Below are 13,895 nucleotides of genomic sequence, written 5' to 3'. Positions count from 1 at the left end.
CCCTACACTATTATGTTTGGTTCCATTCCAACCAACCTAACCATCAAGGAAAAGCAAACCTGAAACAAACATGGAAGGTAGTAGGCCCAGATGAAGACATACCTTACGGGCCACACCCCGTTTCCAACGGCGCTCCTGAGCAAAGTCAGCAGAGAGCCACTGCATTTCCTCACATAGATAGTCCCAGTGGCCCTTGGGGCGGGGAGGTTCGGGCACTTTAGGCAGCCTCTTCAGTGACCAGAAACCCTCCTTCCGCAGCTCAGCAATTCGAGTCTCAATCTCAGCCTCCTAACAAGGGAGAGTTAGATCAATCAAGTTACTGGACATATACTTTATCTCATGACCATGGCTGAATCCTTGGGCTATGACTACACATAGGCTCTGACTGGACTAAGTGTTATATGCTTGTCTTGAGTCAACATTATCAATACCAGCTCCAAGAGTTGATGTTATATGCTCTTCAGGTGACTAAAAAAAAATTTCAGAAAGATGAAGTGATTTACTTGAGACTACACAGGTAGGAAGTGATAAGGACTGAGAATTAAAAATAGGTCCAGTGACTCCAAACACCAGATTTCATGCTCTTTCCGTTATTTCACACTTCACACTTTATGGAAAGGCGTGGGGAAACAAAACCCAAGGGGAGCTTCCCAGAGAACTGGGGAGAGCAAGCTTCCTTACTAACTCTAGCTACAAGGGATTTCCATGGCTGGCAAATTCTTACACAAGAGTAACCATACTTATAAATATGTTGAAACTCCAATTGACATAATTCCGTTTTTTAAAAATATTATTTTTATAGAGATTACTGAAAAATTATACACAAAAAGATTAACAGTGATTAGTATAACAAAGTTATAACACTTTCCACACTGATTATATCTCCTAAGAAAAATGAAAGCACTTGAAATTTTTATTTAATAGAAGTGACTTAGAACAACTCAGGACAACAGCCCTCATTATTTTTGTCCTCTCCTGACAAAAGTTAAAGCAAAGGCACTAACAGCCATAGATAAGACATGGAATTAAGTGGCCTGATGGTCACCAAGGAAACACCAAGAAAGACATGGATGTTAGACCAACAACTCTCAAAGCTAAGCATGCATCAAAATTATCTGTACTGCTTTTAAGAGTACTGGACCCCATGCCTAGAGTTTTAAATGGGTAGGAAGAAAAGAGGTATGAAGAATTTGCATTTCTAGTAAGTTCCCAGGTAATAACGCTGATATTGCTGGCCCAGAGATGACATTTACCTCTGCTAAGTATAACAGAGACTATAGATGACAAATATAAAGTAAAAACTAGTAAATTTTAGAAACTAGTTAAATTTTTTTTAGCTTACAAAGCACTTTCATGTCTACTTTCTCCTTTAACTCCTTTTTTTAAAAATTAATTTATTTATTTACTTGGCTACACTGGGTCTTAGTTGCCACATGCAGGATTTTTAGTTGTGGTATGTGGGACCTAGTTCCCTGAGCAGGGATCAAACTTGGACCCCTCCACATTAGGAGCGTGGAGTCTTTTTTTTTTTTTAATTTGGCTATGCAGCATATGGGAAATAAGTTCTCTGACCAGGGATCACCCCCTGCACTGGAAGCTTGGAATCTTAGCCACTGGACCACCAGGGAAGTGCCAATTTAAACTTTTAAGTAATGGGGAGGGAGGTGGGAGGGGGGTTCAGGATGGGGAACACATGTAAATCCATGGCTGATTGATGTCAATGTATGGCAGAAACCATTACGATACTGTAAAGTAATTAGCCTCCAACTAATAAAAATAAATGGAAAAAAAAAAAAAAATATATATATATATATAGTTGAGCAGAATGTAAAAAAATAAATAAACTTAAGTAGCCCACTGGCTATTACACCATCCTTATTTTACAGAAAATAAAATGAGGCTCAGAGTTCAAGCAACTTGCTCAAAATCATGTAAGTCAAAGCAGAGCCTATATTCTAAATCAAAGACAAGGAGAGAAGTGTTAAGTACTCATGGGACACAGGAGTTCAGGGAAGAAGACTACCAAGAAGCTTCACGGGTTTTTCCAATACGTACATGCTTGGCCTGCTCTGCAATTTCAGCATGGCTCTTCTCCCACTTTGGGCCCCTGTTAGCCAGGTCAGCAGGCTGGGGTAAGCTGAGCCCCTCCAAGGGCACTGTGGCACCATCTGGGGGCCCTGGAGGTCCATCCAAAGAGGAATCTTGAGCTATATGCTGGGGGGAGATGCCACCTGCCCCACTAGAGGCTGGGGAACTGGATGAGGCAGGGGACACGGGATTGCTGCCTGTCATGCCGTCCGACACCATCTAGAAAAGACAAAAATGAGAGAGAAAATGAATGCTTAGTAGCACTCTAAGGAGTTTTAAATACATTACTTCATTCTATCTTCCCATGAAAAAACTCTGGAGTAGGGTATCAACCTCATTTTTATAAACACAGCATTTGGAATAGTTTTAATAAGGTATTCAAGATGGCAAAACCAACTTTCCAGTAAACACTTCAAGAGGAATTATAGCCTGACATTTACATAATTCCCCAATTCAAAAACACTAAGATAGGGACGTCCCTGGTGGTCCAGTGGCTAAGACTCCACACTCCCAGTGCAGGGGGCCTGGGTTTGGTCCCTGGTCAGGGAACTAGATCCTATGTGTTGCCATGAAGATCGAAGATCCCACATGCCACAACTAAGACCCGGCCCGGCCAAATAAATTAATAAATTAAAAAAAAACAAAAAACACTAAGATAGCATATGACTTCAAATCTTGATTTTTTCAGAACCTCCACGAGTTCACTCAAATAAACAACTCCCTATTTTTCCCTCCTTTTCACAGCAAGTATGGCAGAGTCATCCATGCAAATAAATCTGAGCTACCACCAAATTTAAAAGGTGACAAAAAAGCCCCAAATCATCCAAACCTCTATATGTTCATCACTAGCCTTTTTAAGGTTTCCTTTACTGGAGAGGTGGGAGGGGAAAGGGAAGGTTGGTCACTGTTCTCAAACATCTACCTATTACAAGGTACTGCACAAACAATAATAAGTGGAAAACAAAGTCCGACTTAATTGCGGATAATGAGGGAACTCATGAAATTCTCTCTGGCACACAAGCTTCACAGTATGCCACTCAAATTCCTACCTCAACTGAATTATGAAAGACATTACATCACACAATTTCCCAGGCAAATTATAAATATCAAACCCATAACCATCAAAAGTCTACTGTATAGAAATCTAGGTCTGTCCAGTTTTAAAAGTCATGATTAAATAAATAAATAAAAGTCATGATTTTTTTCCCCAATCTCCAACACTACCTCAATATAAGAAAAGATGAATACATCCCATCTATAAAGCTTACCTCCTTTCAGTTCCAAAAGAAATTGAGTTATTCTCAAAGCACACAGTCTTGAAAGCATTTTGTCACAAAACTCATTTCCAACATGGCCTAATTCCAACTTTTGCAGGTAATAAGGGGTTTCCATGCTCTTAGAGATCAACATAACACTAATGTCATGTAGAATATGTGTATCCAACAGGCTTGACAGCCCACCTGAGTATCGAAAACTCTCCAAACTCAGCTACCAAGCTAGCTAGGATCATGGAAACATGGCTAAAACCTGCCACATTCCTTCTGCCTCAAAGCCAGCAGCCCAAAGCAGCAGCAGAGAAGGAACCTTCCCCACTTTCGAACCTGTGTTTGCAAGATTGGGAGCTGAGGGTGAGCAGGGGAGGGGCAGCTCTGCATGGTCCCACTCCCAGGCTCCTCTTTGGATGCCTGAAGAACGACTGGGTCGTTGTCACCACTGCTGCTGGCCGAGGGGCTGGCGTCCGGCTGCAGGGCATGCTGGGAGCTGGCCTCATTCTGGGCCACCGGCCACCGGGACCCGCCTTCCAGGGCCCGGGGCCCACTAGGGCGTCCCAGCCTCCGCTCAGGTCCACCGGCTTCTGGAGCACCTAAAGTAGGGTAAAAACAGTAGAAAGTGGATTTAGAAAGATTACAAGAATCTTTTTAAAACCCAGGAATAACACTAACAAATAAAGTTAACTGAACAGTAATTACAGCTTAAGTTTCTTGAGCATCTATTATGTGTCAAATTCTTTACTTAGTACTTACCAAAGTAAGTTACTTGGTAAGTAACTTGATGTGTTCTATCATTCTCACATCTTCCTTATAAACCAGATATTTTTCAAGCCACGATAAATGTTTATTCAGTTCCTTCTACATGCTGAAAAAAAGAGCTACGCAGAAAAGATGGCTGACCTAAATGGAGCTTACATTCTAGTATTTCTTTCATTTTATAAGTTAGGAAATCCGAATGCAAATACATCAAATGACTTGCACAAGATCACACAGTAAAGAAGTAGGAGGAGAAGAACAGACTAAGACAGTCTGATGTCAAAACCAAAGAATGTGCTACTCTCCCTGGTGGAGGCAGGCTGAACAGATCTTTCTTTTTTTTGCTATTCAAAATTATTTAATTACAAGGCTGGATAACTAGAAAAGAATTTTCCTTTCAAAATAGTTTCATAGGTAGAAAGTAATACACTGGTTAACAGGTTATGATTCTACAGCAGTATCATGGTCAAACAGAAATGCCTTGACTTGAACAGATCTTTCTCTATCCATAGACCCAGTACTGTGTTGCACCACAATTATTATCTTAAACATCTCTCCATTAGCATCAGTATTTGAAGCGGTATTTGAGCCCTCACCTGTGTGAGCTGAGACCACACCCCCTGTGAAAGTCTGCACTTCCACGGTGCCGCCGTACTGAGGGGAATCACGCCTGAAACAAACAGGGAGGAAAACAGCAGTGAGGAACTAATTCACATCTACCAACACCCATCAAAGCCTTCTTTACACCAACTTTTGAAGTTTTTTTAATAAACCCAAATCAGTTAAAAGGCTGAAGAGAATTACAATAGTATAAAAAGATCACATTTCCAAAAAATGAAAACAAACCATGTGCTGTGAAAACAGATTTCCTAGGGATATGAGATTCTGGCTAGGGAGGAGAAGCAGGCAAGTGAAGCCTCCACAAGAAGTTTAAAAAGCTGAAGGGTAAAAGGCTCCAACCGCTGAAATTAACAAAGCCAAAAAAGCTGTCACATCCAGAAGCTCAAAAGGTGCTGGCTGCCTGGCAGCCTGCTCTCCTTTCCAGTGAGGGCTGAACACAGGAGAATCCACCCTTCCTCAGGGGAGCCCTTCGACTCCTACACCTGCCCCATAAGACACTTCCTCAAACACCAGAACTAGAGCTACCTTAGACTAGCAATCAGAGGTGAGGAAGGCCTAAAAGCAAAGAACCATACCCCGGAAATAGGCAGGGTAAACCCACAAAAGGCCCGGAAGTGTTTCCCCAGTGTTTAAGGAAATTCCTTAACCACGGCGCAACCTTTGATTCACTCCCTCTTCCACAAGTCACTGAAATCGCGCTAACAACCAGAATCAAGAAGTATGAACTCTCGATCACCGGCTTCATTACCGTCTCCCAACGCGTCCCAACAGCCTGACCCAGCGTGACCCCTGACCTCTGCCCCAACTTGCCACTAGCCCTAAGGTGGCCCCGCCCCTTCTAGACTCCCACCCCACCCAACGTGAGCGACTGGGGGAGGGGCCCGCGCGTGCGCGCCTGGAGGCGGAGAGAGCCGGCTGCGCGCACTGCCCGGGGGCTCCCGCCAGAACCCAAACCCACGCACACAAGGGTCGCAAGGCTAGGGAGTCTTTCATCCCTGCCGGTCAGGGAGCACCCCCCCACCACCACAAGACCGCGAAAGGCTGAGATAAGGGAGGGCTAGTGCCGCCAGGTCCTAGCTCCTGACTGGATACGGTGGGCGCGCGCCCCGACTACTCGCCCCACGCCCCCCTTCCTCTTCCCGCGCGCCCCTGAGAGGGGGCTGGGGTTGGTGGGCGGGCAGAAGCGCACCTGGGTCCGTCCTCTCAGGGCTCGCTCGCTCGCTCAGGCACGCGTGCGCAGACCGGCGGGAGAGGAGAGGAGACGCGCCCGGGTCCAGCGCCGGCCAGCCTGGCCCCCCTGAGCCTGTCTCTATGGGCGCGCGCCGACAGCCTCGCGCACCGGCCCCGGGGCCCCGGCCGAAGGTGCGCGCGCAGCATCCCGGGAAGGTGGGAGGGGAGGCGGTGGCGGAAAGATGCGCGCGCAGTCACCCGTCAGGGGAGGGGGAACTGTGAGGCGTCCGCCATCTTGTCTCCCTCTCCTTACCTGCGTCCTCGGGGGCGTGCGCACCACCCCCCCTCCCGCCGAGGAGGGGGGAGGGCCCCCTCTTGGCCGCCGCCTTCGCGGCCTTTAAATTCCCTTGGGGCCCGCGGCTACTACCACCGCCTTGCTTCCACTGCTTCCTCTCGCGGCACAGTGATGCGGGCGGGCGGTGGGGAAAGTGGAAGACTCTACTCGCAGTGAACCGCCGCCGCCGCTTCCGAGGCCTCACCAAAATGGCCGCCGCCGTCTCGGCCGCCACCACCAACACCACCGCCACCACCACAGCTCACTATCGCTACCGCCGGCGCGGCCCGTCCTCTCGCGAGAAACAGTAACTGGAGGTTGGGGGAGCGAGGAAGCTCGCGTGCTAGCGTAGGGCGCTGCCCGAAGCGCAAGGCCGGCTGGGAGATGTAGTCCGCGCGGAGACAGCGCTTGCCCGCCACGGAGCGTTTTTATCCACTACGGAACCTGCCGCTGGAGCTGCATTGCGGCTGCCAACTCGGAGGAGTCCGCCCCATTTTAATAGATCACCCGGAGTGCTGAAGCAGTTTCTCAGGTACTTTTAGCTAGTTAGCAGTGGAGCATGGGCCTCTGGATTCATATGGCAGTCTACTTCTGTAGACCTGCTTCATTTTACACAAGGGTGGTTGTTTAGTCTCTTAAATTGTGACCGACTCGATACAACCCCAAGGACTGCAGGACGCCCGGTTTCCTCGCCCGTCGCTATTTCCCAGAGTTTGCTCAAACTCATGTTCATTGAGTCGGTGATGCTATCCAACCATCTCACCCTCTCTGTCTTCCCCCTTATCCCCCTTCCCTCAATCTTTCCCAGCATCAGGGTCTTTTCTAATGAGTTGGCTCTTGGCATCAGGTGGCCAAAGTATTGGAGCTTCAGCATCAGTCCTTCTAATCAGTATTCAGCATTGATTTCCTTTAGGATTGACTGGTTTGATAGCCTTGCAGTCCAAGGGACTCTCGTGAGTCTTCTCCGGCACCACAATACAAAAGCATCAATTCTTCAGCTGAGCCTTCTTTATGATAGCATTCCCAATAACTCCTAAGCATTTATACCAATTGTTTGCCAACTTTCTAGGTTAAGTACCCCCTTTGAGAATCTGATATCCTCACCCTGGAATATAATAACAGGACCTTATCTGAGGTCACTTTTGTGCCCTGATTCTCTTTTATTCGCAACAGTGCTCCATTTAACAAATGATTTGAGGCTGATAGAGATTAACCAGTGACAGAGCCCAAAACCAAGATTCATAGCCAACCAGCCTAAGTCACAAGGATACAAACTGTCACAAAATTTACCACCTAAAGCCTACCCTAGGAGCCAGGTTAGAAATCCAGGGTAAAGCTCTCAGTCAACTTCTCTTCATTCACTCAGTTTAGCTCTTCCCCATTCTACTCGAAGAGCTGATGATTCTTTCTGTGTAAGTGATTTTAAGTACTGTTTTTCCTACAGTAAAGACCATGGGTTGAAAACAAAAACCTAGAAGGGCCAAGAAGGTAATGTAAAAGCAAAGAGAGCAAATGAGGAATGCCAGGAACAGGAGACCATATGCTCTGTCCAAAAGTAATAACCACTGTTCAAACCACTGTTCATGTGGTCGCCCTACAGGAATGTAGGCCAAAATACATCAGATTCAGGCTGTCAGTTTGCTACCTCTGTTCTTTGCTGGAGCCTCAGGGCACACAGAAGCATACAGGATTGATTGATTGAAAATGTAGATAAATGCCCATCTATTTAGACCCAGTTCAAAGTGTTTTTTTCTAAGCCAAGATTACATATTCTCTGAGACACCATCACAGAACTGCACTGAGCTTCCAAGAGTCTCAGATTTCTTACCCTTGCCATATAATTTTTTTTAATCCTTTTTCAAGACTTTCCCTTCAGAATTTAGCTCAAAGGCCACAACCCCCAGGTGATCTCTCTTGATCACCCTCAGGCTGATTTAATACCCCTTCTGGTTCCCACAGCCTCCTGGACTTCTTAAAACACTGATTGAATTGTATCTGGATTCACAGTCTGTGCACCCCACCTCCAAAACTGTTGTTAACCCCTTGAAGGTAGGGCCACAGTTTATACATGACAATTCTCAATGCCAGTCTCAGAAAGATTATTCAGGAAAATTTATTAGTATTATTACACCTTATTAAAAAAATAAATAACTAATAGTGGTTATGTGAGCTCAAGTCTAAAATTTGTCTTCCGTTTCCATGACTGTAACTGTGGTCCAGCCGCCATCATCTCTTGGCTTGGATTGCTCCTGACTGGGCCTCCCAGTTCCACTCCTGTTTTCCTTTACTCTCTTCTCCACACAGCAACCAGAGTGACTTTTTCATATATATCAGATCATGATGCTGTCACACTTAAAATCCCCAAATGGCATCCTAGTCCTCTTAACATGAAAACTATGTATCATGGCTTAACATTCCCATAGGACAGACATTATGTGGAGCTGAAGAATAAATACATGTGATTCAGATTATGTAAAGTTTAACAGCAGCAAAAATTAACAAAAATCAGAACAATGACAAGTAGGGGAGAAGGGTTTTAACTGGAAAGATGCACAAAGGGGATACTGGAAATGTATCTGAGGTTGGTAAACTATGGCCTGAAGAGCAGGTCCTGCACGCCACCTGTTTTTTGTACAGCCGACAAGCTAAGTGTTTTTTGTTTGTTTGTTTTTTGGCTGCACTGGGTCTCCATTGCTGTGAGGGCTTTCTCTAGTTGTGGCAAACAGGGACTACTTTTCATTGCACTTTGTGGGCTTCTTATTGTGAAAGCTTCTCTGGTTGCAGAGCATGGGCTCCAGGTCCTCAGGCTTCAGTAGTTGCTCAGTAGTTGTGGTGCATAGGCTTAGTTGCTCCACAGCATATGGGATCTTTCTGCACCAGGGATTGAACCCATGTCCCCTGTGTTGGCAGATGGATTTCTTTTTTTTTTTTTGAAGATGGATTTTTAACCACCAGATCACCAGGAAAGTCCTTGGAAAGGCTTATATTTTCAAATGGTTGAAGAAAAAAGAAGGAAAATATTTTGTGATATGTTAAAATTACATGTAATTCAAATTTCAGTGTCTGTAACTAAAAATTTATGGGAATCAGACCATGCCTGTTCATTACATAGCAACTAGGGCTGCCTTCCTATAGTAGTGGAGCTAAGCAGCGACCATAGGCCTACAAAGTCTAAACTATTTTCTGTCTGGCACCTTACCAAAAATGTTTGCTGACTCCTGTTTTATATCTCGATCTAGATAAGGTCACATCCATGGGTGTATACAGATGTAAACATTCACTGAAATGTTTATGTAAAAATTGTATACTTGCAACTAAACCCATGCACCAGAACTACTGAAACAGTTCTCCAAAGCCCATGAACCACAGCTACTGAAGCCCAAAGTAACAAGAGAAACCACACAATGAGAAGCATGAGCACCACCACTAGCGAGCAGCCCCCCTCGCTGAAACTGGAGAAAGCTCTCATGCAGCAACGAAGACCCAGCACAGCCAAATATAAATAAATCTTAAAAGTTGTATCTAAAAAAAAAAAAAAAATTTATAGGGCGTCCCTGCTGGTTCAGCGGTAAAGAATCCACTTGCCAACACAGGAGACGGGTTCAAATCGCGGATCCAGGTTCAAATCGCGGATCCAGGAAGATCCCACATACCGTGGAGCATCAAAGCCCATGGGCCACAAGTATTGAGCCTGTGCTCTAGAGCCTGAGAGCCACAATTATGGAGCCCACGTGCCTGAGAGGCACCACACGGAGAAGCCTGTACACCACCAACTACAGAGCATCCCCCACTCACCACAACCAGAGAAAAGTCTGCACAGCAACAAAGACCCAGCACAGCCAAAAATAAATAAAATCATTTTTAAAATTGTACATTGTATATATCTCACAACATGTATTTTTTACTTTCTTTTTCAAATAAAATAACCCTACAGGATATGATCCCTTCTATTTTTTTTAACCTCATATACCTCTCCTTCACTATACTATAGCCACCTCGCTCTTCGCCAAAACATCCATCACTTCTGCTTTCAGAGCCTTCATCTCCATTGTTCTCTCTGTCTAAAACTTTTTCTCAACGCAGTGCTTTCACTGCCATGGGGGCAAGTTCAGTCCCTAGTCGGGGAACCAAGATCCCACAAACCATGTGGCTCAGCCAAAAAGTAATGATAATAGTAATAATAAAGGTAAATAAAAATTAAAAAATCTTTCTCATGGCCTGCTCTCTGTTTTCATGAAGGTCTTAGTCCAAATGTTGCCTCCTTAGAGAAATTCCCTGACATTAAGTAGCTCTTTCACTCCCTGTCACTCTTTATCACATGCCTTTTTCACAACCATTACCTGAAATTATTAATGTATTTGTATGCTTGTTTACTGTCTGCCCTGTTCCCAGTTAGAGATGAACTCCTTGAGAGCAGGGACATTGTCACAGGGTTCATAGTCTCTAGATAATTAATCTATGAAAAATATTTCAAACAACCCTGTGATGAAGAGATTTTTGTTCTATTAGATGAATGAGATGTTGGTTGAATGAAAAGTAAATGTTTCAAGACTTAATATTGTCAAGATGTCAGTTCTGCCCAACTTGATCTATAGATTCAATGCAGTCCCAATCAAAATCTCAGCAAGTTGTTGTGTGCATATCAATAAGCTGAATCTAAAGTTTGTATGGAGAGTCAAAAGATCAGAATAGCCAAAATGGTGTTGAGAACAATGTTGGAAGACTGACACTACCAGACTTCAAACCTCATTATAAAGCCACAGCAGTCAAGACAGTGTAGTACTGGCAAGAGAATGGACTTGTCAATGGAACAGAATAGAGAGCCGAGAAATAGACCCACATAAATACAGTCTACTGATCTTTGACAACAGAGCAAAAGCAATTCTATAGAACAAAGATAGTCTTTTCAACAAATGGTGCTAAAACAACTGGACATCCACATGCAAAAAAAGAATTTAGACACAGTTCTTATACAGTTCACAAAAATTAACTCAAAATGAATCACACACGTAAATATAAAGCACAAAACCATAAAACTCCTAGAAGATAACATAGGGGAAAAGCCAGATGACTTTGTATGTGGCAATGATGACTTTTTAAATGCAACAGCAAAGGTAGGATCCATGAAGGAAATAATTGATAAACTGGGTATCATTGAAATGAAAAAACTGCTCTGGGAAGACAATGTCAAGGGAAGGAGAACATAAACCACAGAGAGAGGGGAGATATTTGCAAAAGACCCATCTAATAAAGGACTGTTTTTCAAAATATACAAAAAAAAACCTCAAAAATAAGAAAACAACCCAATTTAAAAAAATGAGTCAACGATCTTTCTGGGTCAAAGAAAAACACCTCACCAAAAAAGATATACAGATTACAAATGTGTGAAGTGATGGTCCACATCATATGTCATCAGGGAAATGCAAATTAAAACAACAGTGAGATTCCACTAGATATCTATTAGAATGCACCAGATCTAGGACTTTGACAACACGAAATACTGACGAGAATATGGAGCAATGGGAACTCTTAAGCATTGCTGGGGTGTGAAATGGTACAGCCACTGTAGAAGACAATTTGATGGTTTCTTTGGGCTTCCCCAGTGGCTCAGAGCATCTGCCTGCAATGCAGGAGACCTGGGTTCGATCCCTGGGTCAGGAAGATCCCCTGGAGAAGGAAATGGCAACCCACTCCAGTACTCTTGCCTGGAAAATCCCATGGACAGAGAAGCCTGGTAGACTACAGTCCATGGGATAGCAAAGAGTCAGACACCACTGAGCGACTTCACTTTCCTTCTTTTCTACAAATGTAAACATACTCTTACCATATGAACCAGTAACGGCCCAAAAGATCAAAGGATCACTTTAAACACCCAGAGGAGTTGAAAACCTATGTCAGCACAAAAACTGCACATAGATGTTTATAGCAGCTTTATTTATAATTGCCAGAACTGGGAAGCAACCAAAATGTCCTTCAATAGATGAATGGATAAATAAGCTGTGGTACTTTCAGACAATGGGTGCTAAAAGGAAGTGAGCTATCAAGCTATGGAAAGACATGGAGGGAATCTTAAACACATAGTACTAAGTGAAAAAAGTCAATCTGAAAAGACTACGTACTGTGTGGTTCCAACAATATAATGTTCTGGAAAAGGCAACACCATGGAGACAGTCAAAAGATCAGTGGTTATTGGAGACTGAGGGTGGGGAGATGGGATGAATTGGAGCACAGAGGATTTTTGTATGATACTATAATGGTTGTTAACTCGCCAAGTCATGTCCAAATCTTTCGCCATGCTATGGACTATAGCCCACGAGGCTCCTCTGTCCATGAGATTTTCCAGGCAAGAATACTGGAGTGGTTTGCCATTTCTTTCTTCAGGGATCTTCCCGACTCAGGGATTGAGCCCATGTCTCCTGCATCAGCAAGTGGGTTCTTTACCACCGAGCCACCAGGAAAGTCCGTAGTGGTGGATACATGTCATTATACATTAGTCCAAAATCATAAAATGTACAACACAAAGAGTGAGCCATAATGTAATCTATGGACTTTGGGTGATAGTAATGTGTCAGTGTAGGTCCATCAATGATAACAAATGTACCACTCCCAGGAGAGATGTTAAAGATGAGAGGATACTACACATGGGTGGGGGCAGGGGCTATATAGGAACCCTCTGAAACTTCCCCTCAATGCTGTGAACCTAAAATTGTTCTAAAAAATAAAGTCTTGGGGAATTTCCTGGTAGTCCAGTGGTTAGAACTTGGTGAGTTCACTGCCATGGGCTTGGATTCGATCCCTGGTCGGGGGACTAAGAGCCCACAAGCAATGTGGCAAGAAAGGAAGGAAGAGGGAGGGAAGGAAGGAAAAAAAATCTTAATTTTTAAAAAGGAGAATGGTGGGGCTTCCCTGGTGGCTCAGTCCTTTGTTGGAGAAGATCTCACATGCCTTGGGGCAACTAAGTCCGGAGGCCACAACTATTGAGCCTGTGCTCTAAAGCCCGGAAACCACAACTGCTGAGCCCACGCACCACCACAAGAGAAACCTGTGCACTGCAACGAAGAGTAGCCCTCATTCTCCACAACTAGAGAAAAGCCTGTGCAGCAACGGAGACCCAGCACAGCCAAAAACATAAATAAATAAAGCACAAAACTGTCAAAGTATTGTTCTTCATGTTATTGAAAAAAAAAGCTGTGAGTGATGCCCATCTTTTTAGACCCTCCCCCATCATTCTCAGGCCAGGCCAGAGTCTGAATGGGTTGAATCTACATGATTCAACTCAGCTCAACTTTCTGAGCCTCACTCTCTTCATCCATAGAGTGAGGATAGACTTGCTGATGCAAAATTGGTTTGAAACCTCCAAAGAAACAGCTAAATGCAAGGGTGTGTTTAAAACCTCTGTTTCAGAGTCTCAAACTCATGATTTTCAGGTTTAGTCTCCAAATGTGCCTTACATAATATTTTAATGTTCTGAGTATTATCATTAATACTTTAGGCAGGAAAATGAAGGCTCTTAACTTGCCATAAGCCCCACCATTTCTTTTTATATATAATTATTTATTTAGTTTTGGCTGTGCTGTGAACCTAAAATTGTTCTAAAAAATAAAGTCTTGGGGAATTTCCTGGCTGTCCAATGGCTAGAACTTGGTGAGTTCACT

The 13,895-nt window shown here is 44.0% G+C and overlaps 1 protein-coding gene across 7 annotated transcripts in view; it reads right to left on the bottom strand.

The window, feature by feature from the left end:
* SRCAP (Snf2 related CREBBP activator protein) overlaps nucleotides 1-6,511 on the bottom strand; it is a 30,952-nt gene extending 24,441 nt beyond the window's left edge. For 2 of the 7 annotated variants that reach the window (XM_061153235.1, XM_061153242.1), the window contains exons 1-5: nucleotides 6,220-6,359; nucleotides 4,712-4,785; nucleotides 3,690-3,952; nucleotides 2,056-2,307; nucleotides 103-288 (exon numbers count right to left, since the gene is read on the bottom strand). In XM_061153235.1, the coding sequence (XP_061009218.1) occupies nucleotides 103-288; nucleotides 2,056-2,307; nucleotides 3,690-3,743 (492 nt within the window). In that variant the 5' untranslated portion in view covers nucleotides 3,744-3,952; nucleotides 4,712-4,785; nucleotides 6,220-6,359. Of the gene's footprint in view, nucleotides 1-102; nucleotides 289-2,055; nucleotides 2,308-3,689; nucleotides 3,953-4,112; nucleotides 4,238-4,711; nucleotides 4,786-5,925; nucleotides 6,095-6,219; nucleotides 6,360-6,445 lie in introns of those variants that run through there. The other 5 variants (XM_061153241.1, XM_061153237.1, XM_061153240.1 and 2 more) reach the window with 5 other exon arrangements.
* Between the last annotated feature and the right edge of the window lie 7,384 nt (nucleotides 6,512-13,895).

The sequence above is a fragment of the Dama dama genome, chromosome 10 (assembly GCF_033118175.1).
Source record: "Dama dama isolate Ldn47 chromosome 10, ASM3311817v1, whole genome shotgun sequence".
Classification (NCBI taxonomy): domain Eukaryota; kingdom Metazoa; phylum Chordata; class Mammalia; order Artiodactyla; family Cervidae; genus Dama; species Dama dama.
This window is presented reverse-complemented; position numbering and strand designations above follow the sequence as displayed.